The sequence below is a fragment of the Panicum virgatum genome, chromosome 4N (assembly GCF_016808335.1).
Source record: "Panicum virgatum strain AP13 chromosome 4N, P.virgatum_v5, whole genome shotgun sequence".
NCBI lineage: Eukaryota > Viridiplantae > Streptophyta > Magnoliopsida > Poales > Poaceae > Panicum > Panicum virgatum.
The window spans coordinates 8,774,893-8,797,865 of record NC_053148.1 but is presented as its reverse complement, the minus strand read 5'-3'; the positions used below and the strand labels follow the sequence as shown (position 1 = coordinate 8,797,865).

The 22,973-nt window shown below is 44.7% G+C and overlaps 1 protein-coding gene and 1 pseudogene across 1 annotated transcript; both read right to left on the bottom strand.

Moving 5' to 3' along the window:
- Nucleotides 1-1,625: 1,625 nt before the first annotated feature.
- LOC120669037 lies at nucleotides 1,626-2,836 on the bottom strand (annotated as a pseudogene).
- A 784-nt stretch (nucleotides 2,837-3,620) lies between these two features.
- Nucleotides 3,621-22,691, bottom strand: LOC120669081. Its single transcript, XM_039948900.1, has 4 exons — nucleotides 22,556-22,691; nucleotides 16,517-16,644; nucleotides 15,676-15,823; nucleotides 3,621-4,087 (listed from the first exon to the last, which is right to left on the bottom strand). The coding sequence occupies exons 1-4, from the start codon at nucleotides 22,689-22,691 to the stop codon at nucleotides 3,621-3,623; spliced, it is 879 nt and encodes a 292-aa protein (XP_039804834.1).
- Between the last annotated feature and the right edge of the window lie 282 nt (nucleotides 22,692-22,973).

The following is a 22,973-nucleotide window of genomic DNA, read 5'->3' as shown; positions in this document are numbered from 1 at the left end:
CATGACCCACTCCTACTATAGCAGTTGACTGGTCCCTAAAATATTTTTAGGGGCAGATGATGGCATCACCCGTCCCTGAAAATGGTTACTATTTTTAGGGGCGGGTGATGCCATCACCAGCTCCTGAAAATGACCACTATTTCTAGGGGCGGGTGATGGTGTCACCCACCTCTAAAAATGCATTTTTAGAGGAGCCCCTACAAATGTCCCCACACAAAAAATTCATAATTGTTTCATACGATCTCGGATGAAGACAAACTTTATATTATGATTGTAGAGCTTAACAAAATCTAAAATTTTGTAGTTGACGACTTTTTCATTAAAGATCATTTAATAGTTCATAAAAAATATTATAAGTTCTCTAGTTTCAAAATCTACAAATTTTGATTTATTTTCAAACAACCTCAGATGCAGAATATAGAGTAGTTCCATATCAAAGTTTTAGTGGTAAGATTTAAAATTTATATTTTATTCCTTATTCATTTTAACAATATTTAGTACCACAAGATCAATTGCTAGTTATGTCCAATATATGGCTATGACTATATAGTATCCCATACAACTCAAGTCATATTTCCAAATTTCCACAATCTTAACCTTTATATACACTGAAATATATTTACTATATTTTTTCTATCTATAGTTCACAATAACCATAGTGTAGAAATTTTACTTTTTTTGGTTTGTTCTACTATATTTAAAGATTTAAATGAATTATCAAAATAAAATAGAAAAATATTTATCGAGGTGGGCAATGGCATGACGTGCCCCTGAAAATGGATTTGTAGGGACGTGCCATGGCCTCACCCATCTCTACAAATTGATTTCAGAGTTATAATAAAATAATAGCATATCCCAACGAGCCACAAGTAACTGTATAGTGAGGTGGAGAGAAAGGTATGCACAAGGCTTGAGGTAAGTGGTTCGAATCCCGGTTTACATAAGTGTGCATACCTCATCCAAAAAAATTATACCTCGATAGGAGAGGGGTTTGTGACAGTGGCTGGTTAGCAGAGATATTTTTTCTTTTTCCTTCTTGCTATTTTTATGGTTTTTTTTTCTAATTTTTTCATGTTCTGGTGAGTGGGCACGTTACCCTCCCCTACAAATCGAATTGTAGCTGCGCGAACTAGGGGCAAATATTGCACATGCCTCTAAAAATAATACGAAGCAACCGGCGCATGCGGTACCTGATCAGAAGCGGCGCCACGCACCATAATACATAGATGAAAAACAAACACTTCTCCCAGCGTCATACGAGGAACAGAGTATGTAGCTGTATAACTGATGTTATGGAAACAATCATACAGGGGACGCGACATTTGGTCAGCATTCTCTCTATGGAACAAAAAAAACTACTTTAAATGCAGTGTTACTAGATACCTCTCAGGTCACTCTAACATTTGTGTAGCCTAATAGGAGCATTTGGTCAGCATTCTCCTTAAGGCATTTTTATCACTGCTCCACGACGAATACAAGAAATTTTGTCGGTGCACTGTAACATTTGTGTAGCAAATAGATCAACAATGCAGTGCAACAACTATAATATGTTCAATCTAACGAAACATAAGCAATATGTGGTAACAAATAGAGGACTCCCACCGAATCATCAAACATACCAATACACATGAACATATGACACTAAATTAAGATGCCTACTGGGGTACCTTGCAGACATCAAGATTTCATGTTCCAAACTACCTACTGCTTGATTCCTCAATGGTTTGCCCTTCTTTAGTCGATGAGCATTTCATCAGAATATCATTATCACTCTCGAATTCCTCTGCTACTGTATCTTTTCCATACTTCCTGGAAGCCTCAAGTGCTTCAAGTGTATGCTCCACTTGTCGCATTGTTGGCCTCTCATCGCCTCTTAAGTTTATACAGGATGCTGCAAGTGCAGCAACTTCTTGGATTTCTTTGGCTCCCTCCTCTATAACTTGATGATCAAGTATTTGTTCTAGATTATCATTGGCAAGCAAATCAGCGAAATGAGCAACAATTCCTTCACCATCAGGGGACACATACAAAAAAGGTTTCTTTCTAGTAAGCAACTCCACCATAATGACACCAAAGCTATAGACATCACTTTTCTCAGTATAAGACGGCCTGTGTAGAAGTACATAGGGTCCAAGTATCCTACAGTCCCTTGAACTCTCGTTGTCAATCCTGTTTTATCCATTGGAATATACCTTGAGGCTCCAAAGTCTGATACCTTAGATGTCAAAGTATCATCAAGAAGTATGTTACTTCACTTGATATCTCTATGGATTATTGGGATTGAAATTGATGAGTGGAGATAGGAAAGAGCACTTGCAGTCTCAGTTGTGATTCTCAACCTATTTTCCCATGATAGTGATATTGGTCCTTCAACATGAAGATGTTGATAAAGGGTTCCATTGGAAATAAACTCATAAACCAACAAGGGAACCTTTGTCTCTAGGCAACACCCAAAAAGTTTTACCACATTCCTATGGTTGACTTGCGAGAGGATGGCTACCTCATTTATGAACTCGTCGATTTCATTTTGGATTGTTATCTTCGATTTCTTGATGGCAACAACATGTAGGTCTGATAAAATACCTTTATAGACAGTACCATGCCCTCCACCACCAAGCTCACGAGTTTTGTCAAAGTTACTAGTTGCCTTTTCAAGCTCATCCATAGGTATGATCATCCTCCCTGCAATATCAGCCCTTTGAGATACTAATTGCTGTAACAATTGTCCACGATTTTGCTTGAAATAATTTTGTTTCAACTTTAGTAGCCTCCTGTATTTATGTCTTTGGATCATGCATGTTGCAATCAGGACCAGAAGGACAAAAGCAGCCCCACTACTAACTCCTATACCAATGGTTATACCTGAAACTCCAAAAAATATTATTATTATTATTATTATTGAGATTATATCACTATTATTATTGGTTACACATTCTTATGAAAGAGCTTGGGTAGATGGTACAAAAATATAGACAAAGATTTTAAGTGAGGCCTAAAAATGGAAAATAGGGCATGCTATCTATTATTCCATAAGCCCTAACTTGAGAATAAGGAATTGTCTGGAATTCTTTATCATGTTCATTTTAAACCCAAATATACACTGAACAATAATGCTACTCTATACATGGTCACTTTACGGTGCAAAATGGTGACCCTTGGCAACTCCAGCCCTCTTTAGTTCAATATTTTTTGAAAATCAGTACAAGTAATTATTGAACTAACGATGACCAATATTCTCGCTAGTGGGCAGTGGCTACTTGTTGTGGTTGGATATTTTACACAACAACCATATATATATAATAAGGCACACCTTGTTATATGTGATTCTTTGCGTTTCAAAAGATTTCTTTTTTAGGGAGTTTCAAAAGATATTGGTACGTACAAGCTGAAGGCGTGCAGTACTGACCTGTGACGGGCCTGCATCCATTGGGAAGGGTATGGTTGCCGGATGTTCCGTACGGGCACCTGCAACGGAATCCCCCGTCTGTGTTGGTAGTGTCCAAAGTACCCATGTTCTTGTGGGTTCTCACACTCATCGACATCTAAGTTCCACTTGTAGCAACAACATATAAGTTATCACCAAAGCCTGTTAAGCAAGTGCGGTACGGTGTGCTCGTGTACTAACCTTGGCATCCCCCGGCGACGTATGGATTGCCCTCGTAGCCTCCGGCACAGTAGCACGTCGAGCCTCCATAGATGTCCCTGCAGTAGCTGTTGTTGCTCGTGCAGAGGCGGCGGCGGGATGTTTCGTCGGAGCACCACTGCGGGAGCACGAGGGGATCCATTGCCGGCGCGTCGTGGAGCGGAACTGACCATCCCAAAACCATGGGCGCCTCCAGCCCGGCCGTGGTCGGCCGGTAGTCGCCGCCGCTGCCGCCGCCTGAGCCCCCGTAGAGAACCTTGGCCGGCCTCTGGTCGAACCAACCCAGCAGGGCGACGAACGCGAGCACAGGATTGTTCTTCTTCTTCTTCTCCGGGATGACCTGCTCCGGCAGGCTGCTGTTCGTCTCTGCGACGACCCGTTTGTACTGAAACCCACTGGGCGCGGTGTCACTTGCGATGATGACCTGGCAGCACCCGATGCCCACTGTTGGAGAAAGGCATATTAGTGCCGGTCACAGGACGGCTTAGTGCCGGTCCCTGTGGCCGGCACTAAATGGCCGGCACTAACGTGACAGACGTTAGTGCCGGCTACTATGACCGGCACTAACGTGCGTATGTTAGTGCCGGTCCGTAATACCAGCCGGCACTAACGTGCCCGCCCCCGCCCGAGTCCTGACAGCAAGGTTAGTGCCGGCTGATATAACTAGCCGGCACTAAATGTTTTTTCTTCTTTATGTTTCTTTTCTTTTCGTTTTTATACGTATGGCTATGCGTATTTCTAGCGTATGTGACTACATAGTCGTATTCTTTGCATTGCACAGTATTATTAGAACAGCATATTACACTATAATATGTCATGTATGGAACACTTAGGAGTTCAAAAGTACATGAGATATTACATCAACTATAATAACGTATCAGCTTCCTCGTCGTCGGATCTTCTTGGGCGACGCTTAGACGGAGATCGCCATGAAATTCGTCCTTAGGATTTATGACTTCATCGAGTAGAAATCCGCATATAGCTTCTTGAATTGCCCTGATCCGAGCGATTTCAATGAGTTCTTCTTTCATCCGCCAACGCTGTCACATTTTTCGATAAAAACATGAGAATAAAAAATAATGAATTAAAATAATGAGCAGATGTGATTGTGCTCACTTACATTGAATGCCTCCACTGTCATTTGCCCTTTTTCACTTGCAAAAGAGTTGATCCACTCGCATACGTAGTATCCACATAAGTTGTTTCCTTGGCCCTGTCTCCAACACTATGGACAAATGTGGGTTACGATATAGAATTTTTTTGATGTTTATTGCGAATGACATTAGTAGCGAGAGTATATTCATACCGGAAAATCAGTCACCCAATGAAGAGGCTCGATTTCACCTATGGGCAAGCCTATGTGTTTGTGGAGGTAGCGACTCCATGCAGTATTTACCACCTCGATGATATCTTGGTACTTTGATTTATCTTGCCTTAACGAGTCGTACACCAAGACCTTGTGCTCCTCAATCGGAATACAAAGCAATATCCAATGAAAGCTGTGCATATACATACGCATAACCAATTAATGTTGATTATAATAGTTATTAAATAGTATTATTAATACGAAGGGATTGAAAAAAAAATCTAACAAAGAACGACTCACTGATGGTTGTATGGCAAGAGAATGAAGGGACACATGCTATTTTTACGCAACCCCCTGTATATAACATTGACTATGTCTCCAGGATTTAGCGCTAGCGATTTCTCGTGTATAATATCGGGGTCGAAAAACCCGACGTTATGAAAGTTCTTCTTTCGGCAAATTTGAATTTTTGACCTACGGGACACAAGAAAAACGGGGATCAATCAACACACAAGGCTAAAATAATGAAATGAGAGACAATACTTACATGCACCATACACTGACGAGGGACTTGTGAAGGGCATCTTGATGGTATAAATCGTAGAGTGATGCAAACTCGATATATACATCATCTGCCCCCCGCCAGAAATGCTCATCTTTAATCCGAGCTGGGAACATCTCTAATTTACTAGCTTTATATTGCACGGCATACCATTTGTGTAACTCGGCCATTCTCGTTGGTAGGAATGGTAGCAACTCTGGCCATATCAAAGGTTCACCAAGTACAAACTTTTTCCTGCCGCGGGCATTCTGTAGGGCCTCCCCAAGCAATTGAGCCCTTGTTAGATCAGTTTGCAATATCATCCCAGCCATGGTCAACGGATCTCTTGATTCATCGGGACAGTCTTCATGCGGCACTATCAACGGAGGGATCGATTGTTTGGACTGCTCTCCGAGCTGGGGAACGGTCTTTGCATTAATCAGGCGATTCTTGGGGTTGCTGTAGCACTTTCTGATCTGCCGATCATAATCCGACTCTCTTTCTTTCTCCTTGGTGGGATCTTTAATGAAGTGTTTAACAAAGTGTGCCTTTGCAACCGGATCTATTTCTGGCTTCTTGTTCGCAGGCTCCCTCAGTAGCTTGCGCTTCAGCAAGAAGGTTTGAAATGATTCTTCTGCCTCTTCCTCTTCTGGAGCCTTCTTTTTCTTCTTTCTTTGCTGCTTTTGAGATGGCTGGACCGAAGGTACCGTGTATGCCTTCTGTTGCTGACTCTGATTCTGTTGTGCGGCTGGTGATGATGCCGGAATTGGCTCACTTTGTGCGGCTGGTGATGGCGGATCCATGCTGGGGTCCCGTGCAGGCGGTGGAGAAGGTGGGCCAACACTAGGATTCCTGTCAGCTGGCGTTGGTGATCTTTGCCTTGAGCACCGAGCGGAATTTGTGTCTGCTTGCACCAATCTTATGTCGCGCTTTGGCCACACGATCCATGTGTGTACGGCATGTTGTAGTTCTGTTTCTTCAGGACTTATAGGGATCGGGAGGTCCATGTCTTCCTAGCGTTCTTCAGTAATTCGGTCAACAAAGACTCTGGCGAATCCTTCAGGAATCGGCTGGCAATGTATTGTCCCGCCCTCTTCTTGGACTTCCGCATAACCCTCAGCACAAACTTTGAGTTTTTTCCCATAAAGAACCAGAAGCTCACATTAGGTCCTAACGGTGATGTCGTCAATGGGGTCCCTCGGCCTGTCGGCACCCAAATTAGGGTGCTCCGTGGAAGCAACACTGCTACGACGCTGAGAAGGGGGGCTGATCTCCACATTGGCAGCTGGTTGGTCCGAGCATTGCCCAACTGCTGCCTCAAGTGACATTATCCGGTTTTCTAGGCTACAGATCTTCTCTGCCACTACTGCCTTGCTTCTGCATCGGCTTCGGTAGGTTTCGAGATCTCCGGAAAAGCCATATTTCCATGGAACTACGCCCACGCCTCGGGTCCGTGCAGTGTGTTCCGCATTCCCAAGAGCGTAAGTCAGCTCGTTATTCTCTCTGTTGGGCTGGAAGGTTCCTTCTTCGGTACGCCTCATTGCGTCCTCGAGTCTTTGGGCAGCCTCTCTTAGTACGTCGCTAGTCACAAACATTCCAGTGTCGGGGTCTAGTGTGCCTCCATGAGCATAGAAGTAATACCTTGCTCGTTTGGGCCAACTCAAGGTCTGCGGTACGATTCCTTTTACAATTAAATTATTTTCCATCTTTTCCCATTTCGGAATAGCAACCTTATAACCTCCAGGCCCAAGTATATGGAAGTTTTTCTTTTTGCTAGCATTCATTTTGCCTTGAATCGAGGCTGCCATGCTGTCAGCACTGTGTTTGTAATTCACGAATTCATTCCACCACTCTCGTTGCTTCTTCCAAACTTTATCAAAATCTGGTGTGAGGCCCTTGTTGACAAAGTTTGCCACCAATTTTTTCTTGAACGAGCCGAACTGAGTTGCCATCTTCTTAAATGCCCATCTCTTTACTTTGTCAGTTTTGCCTGGGAGAAAGTTGAAGTGCAACGACACCTCTTTCCATAACAATTCTTTCTCTGAATCTGGCACGATATCTTCAGGTCGATCAGAGACTTTATTTCTCTTCCAAAGCTTGTATTTTATGGGGACAGATTCCCTAACAAGATATCCCAATTGATTTACAAATGTCGTCTTAATTTGACCAGGGGCTAGTGGCTCGCCGGTTGCTTCGTTGATCTCCGTGATGGTCGTACATCCTACCATCTTCCTCTTGGAGCCACGTTTCCGTTTAGGCTTCGTCGATCCAGATGCCTGAAAGAATCGCAAATTTATCAAGCGGTTTGCTAGCAACTAATGGACGTCGCGGCAGGTATGCGTAACCTGCATAACCCGCAAGCAAGGGTTCCAGATCGAAAATTATCATGATATTAGGTAACTTATTGACTGAAATGTTCATAAGAATTTTTAGCTGGAGCACGACTGCTTACACAAGGACTGAAATCATCAACAAAGCTAGCAACAAAACACAAATAGTTCGCAGCTGGGCTGCATGTGTCACAAACAATATCTTGCTCCTAACATATATATTGAGAAAGCGTTTATCCTGATGCCTGAAAGAATCACTAAACTTTTATACCTCTGCTTCCTCGACATTTTCTTCTTCCTCCCCACTAATATCTTGGTCCTCGACGCCATGATAATGCAAGTTTAAAAATTGGCTGCCATCGTTCTCGTCCTCATCAAACTCTGGAGCTACGTACGCAGTACTATCACGAATGAGGTCGTGCATTAACTCGTCTTGGTTGTCCGTAGGATCCATTTCCACTACCTGAAACAATAAAAAAACATTAAGTATTTTCTAGTACTAATAAAATGTACATATTAGCAAAAATATTGTACACATGTTTATATTCATAAATGCTCACATGGTTATTTAGATCCAGAAATCAAAACACCAAGGCAATCATAGCAATCATACAGAGAAATCGAAAAATAATCCGAAGCCTAACTATGAGACTAATAAGCTAAAAGAGCAAGCATGAGACTATGAGACTATGAGTCAAGATCACAAGTTGAATTTGAAACAGTCGCAAAGAGCGAAGCTTTCCGCCCAATAGGTAACGGTTGGGACACCCATTCTCACTCAGATGTTCACTCCACTCCTATGATCGATTTCAGTAACTAGAGTTTCATGTTGATCTCTACCAGGTCCGAAGTGTCCCTTGAGCTGACAGTTATTGTTCTTAGTGTATCAAGCTGCTCCCTCAAATGTTCCTATGTGTAGTTGCCCTGGTGGAAACAAGTGATAATTAAGATGATTTTAGATCATGCTACACAAATTATGGTTTCGAACAAAAGCACAACTAATCAGTAAATTGTTCTATAAACTGCCCGACGGGCTTGTTCATGTCCGCGACTAGCAGTTAGTTACTTCAACTAAATGCCCAGATGTTGAATTAACTTAATAATTGGTAAGACTGACTTCAATAATATTACGTGGAGGTGATTTGTACTGTAACATTATGATGAAATAGGCAAGATGAGTGCCCGTAGTGACGTGGTCCTGGAGATCAAGAATCTCACTGAGGTGAACTTCTAGGACAAGCTGGATTGGCTGGCATAGTTGGAGGATTCCGGACTGTAGACTCCGACGAATCGAAGGTATTCTGTTTATTATAATTTTTCAACTGATCGATCAGCTGCTAGCTCCTCCACCAGACATCAGCTCGGTGGTCAAACCTCAAGTGATCATCATCATTCATTCATCAACTCAACACTGACTGATTAATCACTACCGCAACAGACGTGATCAAGAATTGATCACGGTACAATAAACAGTATTATATATACGATCAAGGATTATTTGATTCATATAAACTACTAGAAGTTAATTATTGTACTACATACTAGTGCTAGGGTAATTGTGCAATGTGGGGGAGCTCTCATGGAGCTACATGTTTTAAGGCAGCTTTCCATGGAGTCAACCTGCTCTCATCAGTTGCATGCCATGCTATGTGTAGAATCTGTGTTTCTGCAAGTGCAAGTAATGAATTATGATGATGTACTCCTACTTGTGTCCAAAGCATTGTCCCCTTTACTATTTCAGCCATCGGATGATACATATACTAATATACTATCTACTAGTAGATGCAGGATTTCTGGGATCCTTGTGACTGAAATATACTAATATACAGTGACAATAATTCTCAATAGCATGTTAAACCTGAACATCAGGCGTGAGATTTTTATGCTTTAAGCTAGTGCGGTAAAGAAAGGAAAAGAACAGCATCTGTTACTACCTAGAAGTCTGATTTGGAAAAGGAAGAAATCACGATCAGGCGTCTCTTGGACACTGAAGATTCAGGCCCACAGTTCTACACTTCTACTGCTCCATTCACTAGATTTAAATGATGAGGAAATACACAAATGAAGTAATTGTCGGTGCAAGTTCAACAACACATACTCATGTCAAAGCAGTAAGATCCAAGCAAGGAGGGACGAATTCCAGTAACAACACATACAGCAACATTTTCACCTGATGACGACGAGGCTGGGGCGCGGCCTTGGACGGCGGGGGCAGGGCGGCGTTGGGGACGCGCGAGGGATGCGCGGCCGGCACGGCGTGCCGGGCCGGGGAGGTCGACGGGGACCCGCGCCGGCGCACGCAGGCGAAGGCTGGCCGGGGATCCACGCGCGGCCGCGGGGGCGGGGGCGGTGGCGCACAGGGCCGGTGCAGGGCGGCGTCGGGGGGGGGGGGGGCGCCGCGCCGGAGACGAGGTAGTGGCGGCGCGCGCACGGGGCCGGGGTAGGGCGGCGTCGGGGGTGCTGAGGACGACGAGGTCGGGGCGGCGTGCCGGGCCGGGGAGTTCGACGGCGAACCGCGGCGGCGCACGCGGGCGAGGGCCGGCCGGGGATCCACGTGCGGCCGGGGGCGGGGGTGGCGCGGCGGCGCACGAGCGCGGGCGAGCGAGCAGGGGGTGCGGGCGGGGCAACGACGACGTCGATCTAAATTCTGTGATTTGGGGGAGAGAAGAAAAGGGATTTGTTGGGAAGGTTAGTGCCGGCTGGTCTTACCAGCCGGCACTAACATGCCCCTATGACATCAGCGAGACAAGTTAGTGCCGGCTAGTAATCCTAGCCGGCACTAACGTGCGTACCAGCCGGCACTAACATGCCCCTATGACATCAGCGAGACAAGTTAGTGCCGGCTGGTAATCCTAGCCGGCACTAACGTGCGCACGTTAGTGCCGGCTAGGATTACCAGCCGGCACTAACTTGTCCAAACTGGCGGGAAAGAAAATTTGGCCGCGCCAATTCTCTTTTACACAAAATTTTTAATATTAGTAAATGTATTCATAATTGGCTTAATAAATAGATTAATAAATTGAAAATTGATATCATAATTTTTTAAGTATATTGTTAATTATATCTACACAATAATAATAGTAATTGAAGTAAATTAACAAATATGCAACCATTATCAATTATGTGTAGCGTATAGGGTTTATATGTGTATATATTTCTGTTATTCATAATAAATCGAAAACATTTCATTTTGATCCATGCAAAATATTAAAAAAAATTTCAATAGTAGCATATACAATGATGTAATCAATTCGCATATTACTTGATTATTTGTTTGTAATTTAATATTTCAATGCTTCTAGTAATGCAAAATTAGTGAATGTAAATAATATTTATATCATGCAAAAATATAATATTATCTGAAGATGATATTGTGTCCTAATTGGATGAATAGTATCGAGAATTGAGACAAATACGACGCGGTGCGTTACATTACATCACTTAATGAGAAAATACAATATATAATTTATATAAAAGTACTACTCATCATCATTATCTACTGGAACATTGATAATCTTCCTTTTGACGAAAGTGCCTTGGACGTGATCACGGCGTAAGTAAGGCGTGTCTTCTTTGGATAAGAGGATGCTGGGGTCAACGTCAACTGAGAATGGAGGAAGGTCATCAATCTGGTCATAATCTTCCGAATTGTCCGAAATATTCTCGACTCCAATAACTTTTCTTTTTCCTGGAAGAACTATGTGCCGTTTCGGCTCATTTCCAGCCTTGTTTGCTTGAGACGTCTTATCCGACTTCTTCTTCGGTTTGCTCGACATGTCCTTCACATAGAACACTTGTGTCACATCCTTGGCTAGAACAAATGGTTCATCTTTATATCCAATCTTTTTAAAATCGACTATGGTCATCCCATACCGGTCCTTCGTTACACCTCCTCCAGCCACCCATTCGCAAGGAAACAGAGGGACAACTATGGGTCCATATTCAAGTTCTCATATCTCCTCTATGACACCATAGTAGTTGTTCTTTTCTCCATTATTGTTTACTATACACATACGGACACCACTATTTTGGTTGGTGCTTTTTTATCTTGAGCTCTCGTGTAAAATGTATACACATTGATTTCGTACCCTTGGTATTGCTGGACGGTTATTGATGGTCCCCTGGCCAGCCATTGAAGTTCTTGATCAACTGTGTTGTTGCCCAATAATTTTCGTCTGAACCAGCCGTCAAAAGTTTTTATATGTTGGCGTGTAATCCAAGCAAAATTCTTCTGTGGATTTTCGGACCGTATAATATTCATGTGCTCATCAATATATGGAGCCACCTTGGATGAATTCTGAAGAACCGTGAAGTTTGCTTGGCTGAATTCACTACAAGAGATGTTCATATTACATTTCTTTCCTAGCGTGCCTTTTCCCTTTAGTCGCCCCTCATGGTGTGACACGGGGAGCCCAATCGGATTGAGATCAGGAAGATAGTCAACGCAAAACTCAATGACCTCCTCTGTTCCATAACCCTTAGCAATGCATCCTTCTGGGCGAGAACGTTTGCGCACGTACTTCTTCAATACGGCCATGAACCTCTCGAAAGGGAACATATTGTGTAGAAAAACAGGACCCAGGATAGTTATTTCTGTCACAATATGAACTAGAAGGTGTGTCATAATATTGAAGAAGGAAGGTGGGAAGACCATCTCGAAGCTGACAAGACATTCGACAATGTCTTTCTGCAGCTTTATTAGATTATTTGGATTAATTGCTTTTTGCGAAATTTCATTCATGAACGCACAAAGCTTTACAACTGCCAATCTCACATTTTCCGGTAGAACACCCCTCAATATAACCGGAAGTAATTGTGTCATCAGGACGTGGCAGTCATGGGACTTCAAGTTTTGGATTTTCTTCTCTTTCACATTTATTATGCCCTGTATATTTGAGGAGTACCCAGACGGGACCTTGATACTGTTCAGGCAATCGAACATACTTTCCTTCTCCTCTTTGCTCAGATTATAGCTGGCAGGTTTTAAATAGTGGCATCCTTTGTCTCTCTTCTCGGGTTGCAAGCCTTGTCGTCCTGCTAGCTGCTGCATGTCGCGTCTTGCTTCCAATGTGTCTTTTGACTTACCATACACTCCCAGAAAACCTAGTAGGTTCACGCAAAGATTCTTCGACAGATGCATCACATCAATTGCGTTGCGAACCTGTAAGACTTGCCAATAAGGTAGGTTCCACAATATAGACTTCTTCTTCCACATTGGAACATGTCCCTGATCATCCTTGGGAACAGGTTGGCTACCGGGACCCTTTCCAAATACTACCTTCACATCCTTGATCATCGAGAACACACGCTTTCCATTACGGAATAGAGGCTTAGGACGAGTTTCGGGCTCTCCTTTAAAATGCTTCCCTTCGGTTCTTAGGGGGTGATCGGTAGGAAGAAATCGACGATGACCCATGTATACGCACTTCTTACAGTGTTTCAAATAAATGCTACCGGTCTCATCATAACAGTGGGTGCAGACCATGTATCCCATGTTCGACTGTCCCGAAAGTTTTGCAAGTGCAGGCCAATCATTGATGCATACAAAAAGCAAAGCTCGGAGGTTGAAGGACTCCTGTTTATACTCATCCCACACACGTACACCTTCTTCTTTCCAGAATAGTAAGAGATCATCCATCAAGAGTTGCAGGAACACATCAATGTCGTTGCCAGGTTCTTTTGGCCCTTCGATAAGCACCGGCATCATGATGAACTTACGCTTCAGGCACAACCAAGGAGGAAGGTTGAACATACATAGGGTCACGGGCCATGTACTATGAGCGCTGCCAAACTCACCATACGGATTCATTCCATCCGCACTTAGAGCAAATCTTATATTCCTTGGGTCGTTGTCAAATTGAGGATACTCTCGGTTAAGGTTTCTCCACTGGGACCCATCTGCTGGGTGTCTGATCATGTGATCCTCCTTACGGTCTTCTTTGTGCCACCGCATCAACTTGGCGTTATCCTTGTTTTTGAAAAAGCGCTTCAGACGTGGTATTATAGGGAAGTACCACACCAATTTTGCGGGAACTCTCTTCTTTACCGGCTGCCCATCAACATCACCTGGATCATCTCGCCTGATCTTATACCGCAATGCGCTGCAAACAGGACAAGCTTCCAAGTTCTCGTATTCGCCGCGATACAGGATGCAGTCGTTAGGACATGCGTGAATCTTCTGCACGTCCAATCCAAGAGGGCAAACCATCTTTTTAGCTTCGTATGTTGTTGACGGCAGTTCATTACCCTCAGGAAGTATGTTCTTTACAATCTTTAATAGCTCACCAAATCCCTTATCGGTTACACCATTAGTTGCCTTCCATTTCAGCATCTCCAGCGTGGTACCCAACTTCTTTTGCTCCGGTTTGCAATTAGGGAACAACGGCCTTTTATGATCCTCCAACATCTTCTCGAACTTTAATGCCTCCTTCACAGTCTCACTGTCTTTCTGTGCATCAAGCAACGCCTGACCTAGCTCGTCGGGTGGATCCTCTTGTGCAACATTTGCTTCACCCTCGTCCATTGGTTCATCTTGAAAGCCACCTGCTTCATGAACCCATGCCCAATCTGGAAGATTGTTATCACCATCGTCATCTTCTTCATTATCTTCCATCATAACTCCAATTTCACCGTGCTTAGTCCAAAGACTATAGTTACTCATGAAACCATTCAAGGCCAGGTGATTCCATAGAGTATCTCTTTTTCGGAATTCCTTTTTATTTTCGCAAACACTGCATGGACAACACATTAAACCCTTTGGCGACCTATTTGCCATTGCCGCTTTGAGAAAAGAATCTAAACCCTAAATCCACGCCGAGGTGCTCCGGCTTCCGTGCATCCATTGCCGGTCCATCTGTACAAATTAAAAAAAATCATGCTCATTATCCCTAAAAACAGGTTACTATGAAGTAATTCAAAAAAATGTAAATATGTCATAGACCACCTATCTAGTAAATTTAAACTAAATAGAAAAATAAATTGGCACAATAACATATACACATGTCACCATGAAATAATTCAAAAAAACTCATTCTAAATGTGTGATAGTCAAACTATATAGTAATCATTCTCTAAAAAGCAACAAATCAATTCTACCTTGCTCAAATTAATGAACAAATTAATAAATCATGCTCATTTTTCCTCATCCTTAAAATCCTTAAAATTTTGCATAATAACATATACACATGTCCCCGTGAAATAATTCAAAAAAATTACTCTAAATGTGTCATAGTCAAACTATCTAGAAAACATTCTCTAAAAAGTAACAAATCGATTCTATTTTACTCAAATTAATGAATAAATTGGAAAATTATGCTCATTTTTCCTCAACCTTAATATCACTATTTTCTTTATCTAGAAAGCATGAAACAAAGAATAAACACCGTGAAAGAAGAGTGGAAGAAGCTACTAACCTTTGGTGCACTTGGATGGGTGAAATCCTCACAAATTTGGGGGAAAATGGGCAGCACCTCCCCTCTAACACGCCATGAGAGAGAGGAGGAGCTCGGCCAAATGAAATGGTCGGGCTGGGGAAGAAGGAGTGCCTGGCTTATACGGGGCAAGTTAGTGCCGGCTAGTGGATTTAGCCGGCACTAAGTGTGGACGTTTAGTGCCGGCTAGATTTACTAGCCGGCATTAACATGCAATTGACCAAGTTAGTGCCGGCTAGAATCACCAGCCGGCACTAACGTGTCTTTTGACCGTTGTGGCAGACGGGCTGACCGTTGGGGGATGGCACGTTAGTGCCGGCTAGAGTTTCTAGTCGGCACTAACGTACCCGCTTTGTACGGTTCATGCACGTTAGTGCCGGCTCCTATTTGACCGGCACTAACGTGCTGGTACCAATGTACCATACTCCAACAGTGGCCAGAGCAATACTTGCTGGTGGTCTTGTTGCCATCCAGCAGGAGGGAGCCGAGGTCGGCAGTGTCGTTGTTGCAGAAGGAGGCGCACGCGCTGATCATCTCGCCGGTGTCGTTGATGGCGGCGTCGAGCAGCGTGGCCTGCACGTCGCACCCGATGAGGACCAGCTCATTCCGGCACTCAGCACTACTACAGATTCAGCCTTTTGTCCCGGTTCCAAACTGGCTTTTATCCCGGTTTTGGAACCGGGACAAGGCTTCCGGGAGGCTTTTGTCCCGGGTGGCAGAATCGGGACAAAAGGTGCCTGACATTAAAATTTTTTTTGCACACCACAGGATTCGATCCCAAGACCTCTTACCTAGCGTATGATTTCCTTGCCAACTCATCTAAATAGTACACGTGACTCAGTATAGAATAACTTTCTTTTGAACTATCACGTGGCGGGACCTTTTGTCCGGGTTGGTAACACCAACCGGGACAAAAGGGTCACCGTTGGTGTTACCACCCGGGATAAAAGGGTTGAGCCTTTTTGTCCCGGGTGGAGCCACCAACCGGGACAAAAGGGGGGCCATTTGTCCGGGTTGGTGGCTCCACCCGAAACAAAAAGCCCCTGTCCCCCACGTTGGCCCGGCTAGCCGTTGGAACCGGGACAAAAGCCACCTTTTGTCCCGGGCCCAAAGGTAACCGGGACAAATGGCCTGGAACAAAGTCCTATTCTGTAGTAGTGCAGGCAAGAAGTACAGCCCCGCGAGGGCGCCGGCGCCGACGACTGCGCCGAGGCCGCCGCCGCCGAGGGAGGTAATGTTGATGTCGCCGGCGCGGACGACGTGCACCGTGGAGTCGCCGAGGGAGATGGCGGTGACCCGGAGGTCGTCGTCGCCGCCGCCAAGGAGGAGGCGCGGGGGGCTGTGGGCGGTGTCGCAGGTGAGGTTGAACCCCGACCGGTAGCAGCGCGGCGGCCCTAGACCGAAGGGGTACGGCACGCTCACGTTGCCGCAGTTGGTAGTGCAGTTGGGCTGCCCTATCGGAGCCGGCGTAGCTGCGGCGGCGGAGATCGGGGCTGTGTTTAGTTCCAAAATTTCTATCTCCAAACTTTACTATTCACCTATCACATTGTTGGGGGAATGGCCCAAGGCGTATTTGTAAATGGGCCTCATGTGATGGTCCAAGAGTCTATTTGTAAATATTTTACTTATCAGGGGCCGGAGGTAAATTGCAACCTCATCCCCTCCTATATATATAGCTGATCCAAGGGGTCAAGAGGGTCTCTTTTTTTTTTGGAGCTCTCTCCATTTGCTCTCATTTTGTGGGTCGTCAAATTTCTCCTCCTTTCTCTACTGTTTGGTGGAGTTTTCTCCCCAATAGTTTGGCGCCCACCGTGTGTTTGGCACGAAATTAAAACTCACGGATTATCACATGAAAGAGCCGAGCTTCTTCACTCTTCGTCGAACTTGAACGAGGGCCTTCGGTTGGCCTTCAGATTGCTTGCCGAAGCACATGAAGGGAGTTTCGGATTTGGCAACAAGCCATCTGTTTTTTCGTCTTCGCAGTTCGTAGGTGAATCTAGCACATGGAACTTCAGGTGTTCAGTGTCCACTTCGGTACACGAGCTTCGGTTGAACGTCACCGTCAGTTTTTGTTGAGTACATATTGTCATGCAGTCACGTAGGCTCAAGAAAAACTTCGTACTGTCTTTGCCTCTTTACCACTTCGGTTGGCAGGCAAACAAGCCAGCGAAGCCATCGCCTGTCTATCCATGAAAACTAACCTTCGTTCACGCAGCAACAATCCAGCGAAGTCCCTTCCGTCGGCTCGGCCAAGAAAACAGCCACACGCACGGCCGCTTCGCCCGTGGTGAAGGCGGCCACGTGCAGCTTCGACCGCGCGCCCCGGCTTCGGCCCCTGGCGAAGGGGCAACCTGCCCGGCCTTTTCCCGCAGCAGCCAAGCTCCGGCTTATGGCCGACCGACTTCGGCTTCATCTTCAGCCAGGCTTCGGCGTAGCATCCGGTCCACCAGATGCACCTTCGGCCGGCACGCCTTGACTTCGGCCCTGGAAAGCCTACTCCAGCAGGCGCGCTGCCACCTCGCGGCTCTAGCCAGATTGGCTTCAGCTCAGGCTCTTCGGCGTCAGCATTGGCTCCGGCTCTTCGACTTCGGCTCCAGCTTGGGCATCAACTTTGGCATGGCCTTCGGCTTCGGCGTCAACCTCGGCTCCGCCCGGATTCGACTCCGGCTTCGGCTGAGCTTCGTCGTCAGCTCGGCTTGGATCAGAGCTGCGGCCTCGACTCCAGCATCGGATTCACTTCGGCCCGACCAGCTGCAGGCGGCAGACCTCGGTCAAACCGCGCGAAGCCACCATCAGCCCATGGCGCACCTTCGGCTGGCTCTCCGTGCATGTTTTATGAATGCAGGTACGAAGTAAAGCATTTGGCGAAGACAGCGACCCACGGCAAAGGCGCCGCGCGCCCGCTGCTTCGGCCATCCAATCGGCCCACCACGGCACGCGCGGCCACCCGCTGCTTCCGCCCAGGGCGAAGGCCCAGCTCGCGTTTTCAGCCCGGGCAAGCGGCGAGGGCAGGCACGGCCAGCTCCAAATCAACAAAAAAAAAAACGCAGGACCACCTGCTGCTTCGGCCCAGGGCGAAGGCCCAGCTCACGTTTTCAGCCCGGGCAAGCGGCTAGGGCAGGCACGGCCAGCTCCAAATCAACAAAAAAAAGAAAAAAACGCAGGACAGCGCACTGGGGATTCGAGCCCACCCACTTCGTGATATTGGTAGATGTCTCCGTCACTTTAATATCTATACTTTATTTAGCATATATGCTGCTCCTTTCCATCAGGCAACAATTACTGTCCGACTAGGCCTTTACCTCTTCGAGTCTTCGTTGACTTTGTTCATATATCTTGCACCTGGTGAAATCAGTTTACACATTAAGTCATCTCTTCGGCCTGCATGTGCTACCAACGTGTTCTATTTTCACTTTGCTTTGCATTTTATATAAGAAATATGCATGCCCTCGCTCATAAATAATATGGTTTGGTAGCCGGGTTCCTTGTTCAGCTACATGTGGGCCGGGTACTGTTCATAATAAAAAAAATAAAAACTACTGTTTATGTGGCCCACGGGTACTGTTCATAATAAAAAAACTCGAAATTAAAAATAAAAAAATGGCCCGCGTGTTTAAATGTTTAGCTTTTTATGCACAAAAATAATAAAAAAAATTGTATACTACATTTATCTCTATTATTTATTGGATTTTATTTTCACTTTGCGAACTCGCAAAATATAAATGAATCATACATTCATTTCTAACCTTATCATTTTTTCTACCAAAATTAATAATTAGTGTATGCTAATCCATCAATTGAGTAAGTATACTAACGCGCCAAGAATTAGCGCGCGCCCGTGCGTCGTGGCCCCACGTGGGCCGTGGGTACTGTTTATAATTTAAAAATAATAAAAGATACTGTTCATGTGGGCCGGGTACTGTTCATAATAAAAAAATAAAAACTACTGTTTATGTGGCCCACGGGCACTGTTCATAATAAAAACACTCGAAATTAAAAATAAAAAAATGGCCCGCGTGTTTAAATGTTTAGCTTTTTATGCACAAAAATAATAAAAAAAATTGTATACTACATTTATCTCTATTATTTATTGGATTTTATTTTCACTTTGCGAACTCGCAAAATATAAATGAATCATACATTCATTTCTAACCTTATCATTTTTTCTACCAAAATTAATAATTAGTGTAAGCTAATCCATCAACTATATCTATTAACATACAAAAAATAAATTCCTCTATGTACTATTTATACAGAACACACGTGGGCCCTGTGTGTTATTTAGGTGTTACCCACATAATATTCAATTGGAATCCACCCACAAAATATGTTTAATTATTTATTTACATGAAAATAATAACCATGTATCATACACTACGTTTACACGTGCTAACTCCTACTACTTATTGGATTTTAATTCCACTTCATAAACTCGCAAAATATAATTATATAACAATCTATGAACTATACCTATCAGACTTCATTCAATACATCAACACATTGTCAAAATATATCAACACGATATTGCTTTAACTGTAACACATGATAATATATTTTTATTATTATTTTAGATCAAACTTTTTGCTACATGCGCGCAAAGCGCGCCAACCTGCCTAGTTCTTGTAATTGGGCTTCGGAATTCTTGCTCTAGGGCTTCATCATCAGCTTTCCGAGTGTTCTTGTAATTTGGGCTTTGGCAATCAGCTTTGGAACTCATCTCGTCGTTCGCCGCCGCTGTCGACACTCCACTTTTTTGTGTTCACCAACAAGCTAGCGAAGACCAGAATAAAGCATACACGCGCCGTTCCCTCATCGATGGATTGTTCTTTGGGACTATATATGCCTCTTCGGCCACGACTACGAGGCCCCGATGATGGTCAGCTCCGGTCCGGCTTTGGCAGCTTTGGACAGCACCCTCGGTTATCCATTGGCTGGGTATCAACCATCACAATTAATTTTTATCTCTTCGGAATTAATTTTTCACCCCTTCGACGGGACACGATGCTAGCTTTACCCTTCGGTTTCAACTATTCTCAAGCGTGAAATACTCTCTTTCGGTGCAAGGGCTTCGGTCATAAGGCTTCGTCAGTTCTTGTTGTATATAGTATCATGCAATCTTCAAGCTAAATCACTTTTTACTGCTTTGGTTTGCAAGCAAAGCCGAAGAACCAATGTCAGTAACCTTCGGTGTTTAGCCTCCATCGCGCCTTAGGGCTTCGGCACCTATTAAAATTGGGACACGATGCACAAAAAGAACCTCGAATTTTGATCAACTCATAGCCTTCGGTCAAAACGGCCAAGCTAGGCTTTCGTTCCTGCGCTCTTAAACAGAGTTCGTCATAAATATAAAAGCTATGCTTCTCTGCCTTTAATAAACACTTATTTATTTGTTTATTACTCATGCCTTCGCATGTTCATGGATAAATATTTTCATACTTGACTAATCGTGATTATTGTAAAAATATCATGTTGTGCTAACCTTTCGTGAGTCAATAAGCTCCGTGACGAAGGTTTAGTTTCGACAGCACTGCTGTTCGGAAACCGGAGCGTCTCCGTCTGGTGGGCTTCGGCTGCACATTTTTTCTTCACGGAGCTTCGGTTCTGATGCTAGCTGAGCCATAATATTGGTACTAAACAAGGCTCGTACCGACCAAAAGTCGAGCTTCGGTACCCTCAATCACTGGGCTTCGGTCTGCAACTCTGCATACCAAAGCTGCTCCTGCCGACGAAGGCTTTCTTGTCATTTGTGCGGCCTCACCACCGGATGGATACTTCGTTCTCGTGTGCATTTAACCTTCGGCTGGAAGCAATAAAATAATCTTTGTTGCAAGCCACTGTGACAGCATGGGAGCAGAGGCCTTCGGTTTGTGCTATTTGGCTTCGGCTACACATTTTCTTGGCTTCGGATAATTCTATATGGCCTTCGGGCAATTTGGCTTTCACCGTGAAGAAAAATTCACCGAAGCGTTTATCCCTCTTCGTCAAGCGAAGAAGGGAGTCATCGGTGCGTAGCAAGCAAGAATGCTTGAAAGAAGTAAGCACGGGCCGCAGAAGCTGAGTGGCCCCGCACTCCTTAGCTTCACTTCTAACACCATGTCAAAAGTCCTTCCGTGCGTAAAGCCGAAGGCAGGAAAGTCCTGTCGTGCGAAATGCCGAAGGCTAGGTGTGACGCCCTAAGGAAAGCGCGAAAGCCGAAGGCTAGGTGTGGTCCTCTCGCGCTAAAGAGCCGAAGGCACCCTAAGGAAAGTCCTATCGCGCGAAAGCCGAAGGCTAGGTGTGGTCCTCTCACGCTAAAGAGCCGAAGGCACCCTAAGGAAAGTCCCGTCGTGCGAAACGCCGAAGGCAAGAAAAGCCCTCTCATGCGAGAGGCCGAAGGCGTATGAAAATGATGGATCCCTTCTCGGACAAAAGGCTGAAGGGTTGAAAAAATCGAACTCTTTGGTTAAATGTCTTCGTCATAAATTGACATGTTCGATCAAGGGTCTTCGTCGAATAGGCTTCGCCAAAACGGCCTTCGTCGAAGTTTCTCTTCGTCAAAATGGTCTTCGTCCAGTCCAACAATGGTCTTCGTCGAGATTATCTTCGCCAAAATGGCCTTCATCCAGTCCAACAATGGTCTTCATCGAGATTATCTTCATCGAAATGGCCTTCGTCGAGTCCAACAATGGTCTTCGTCGAGATTATCTTCGCCGAAATGGCCTTCGTCCAGTCCAACAATGGTCTTCGTCGAGATTATCTTCGTCGAAATGGCCTTCGTCCAGTCCAACAATGGTCTTCGTCGAGATTATCTTCGCCGAAATGGCCTTCGTCCAGTCCAACAATGGTCTTCGTCGAAATTTCTCTTCGCCAAAATGGCTTTCGTCCAGTGCAACAATGGTCTTCGTCGAGATTATCTTCGCCGAAATGGCCTTCGTCCAGTCCAACAATGGTCTTCGTCGAAATTTCTCTTCGCCAAAATAGCTTTCGTTCAGTCCAACAATGGTCTTCGTTGAGATTATCTTCGCCAAAATGGTCTTCGTCCAGTCCAAAAATGGTCTTCATCGACAGACAAAACGGTCTTCGTCGAAGTTGTCTTCGACGAAATGGTCTTCGTCAGAAATTCTCTTCAACAAAATGGTCTTTGTCGAAGTGGTCTTCGTCGTAAGTCTCTGACGAAACCATCTTCGTCGCACTGGTCTTCGTCGAAAGACAAAATGGTCTTCATTGAAGTGGTCCTCGTCGCAAGTCTCCGACGAAACCATCTTCGTCGCACTGGTCTTCGTCGAAAGACAAAATGGTCTTCGTCGCAATAGTCTCCGACGAAACCATCTTCATCGCACTGGTCTTCGTTGAAGTGGTCTTCATTGAAGTGGTCTTCATCACAATAGTCTCCGACGAAACCATCTTTGTCGCACTGGTCTTCGTCGAAAGACAAAATGGTCTTCGTCGAAGTGGTCTTCATCGCAACAGTCTCCGACGTTATCTTCTTCGTCGAAGTTTTCTTCGACAATATGGTCTTTGTCCAAATTATCTTCGTCACTATGGTCTTCGTCGAAGTGGTCTTCATCGCATTCATCGAAATTATCTTCGTCGAATTGGCTTCGTCAAATTGGCCTTCGTCGAAAATATCTTCGTCAAAATAGCAATGGCTACATTAGGGTTTTACAGAATTCTATTCGGCCTTCGGTACCGCTTCATTGAAGTTAACTTGTTGAATTTCCATCAGATAAAAAGGGGACCCACC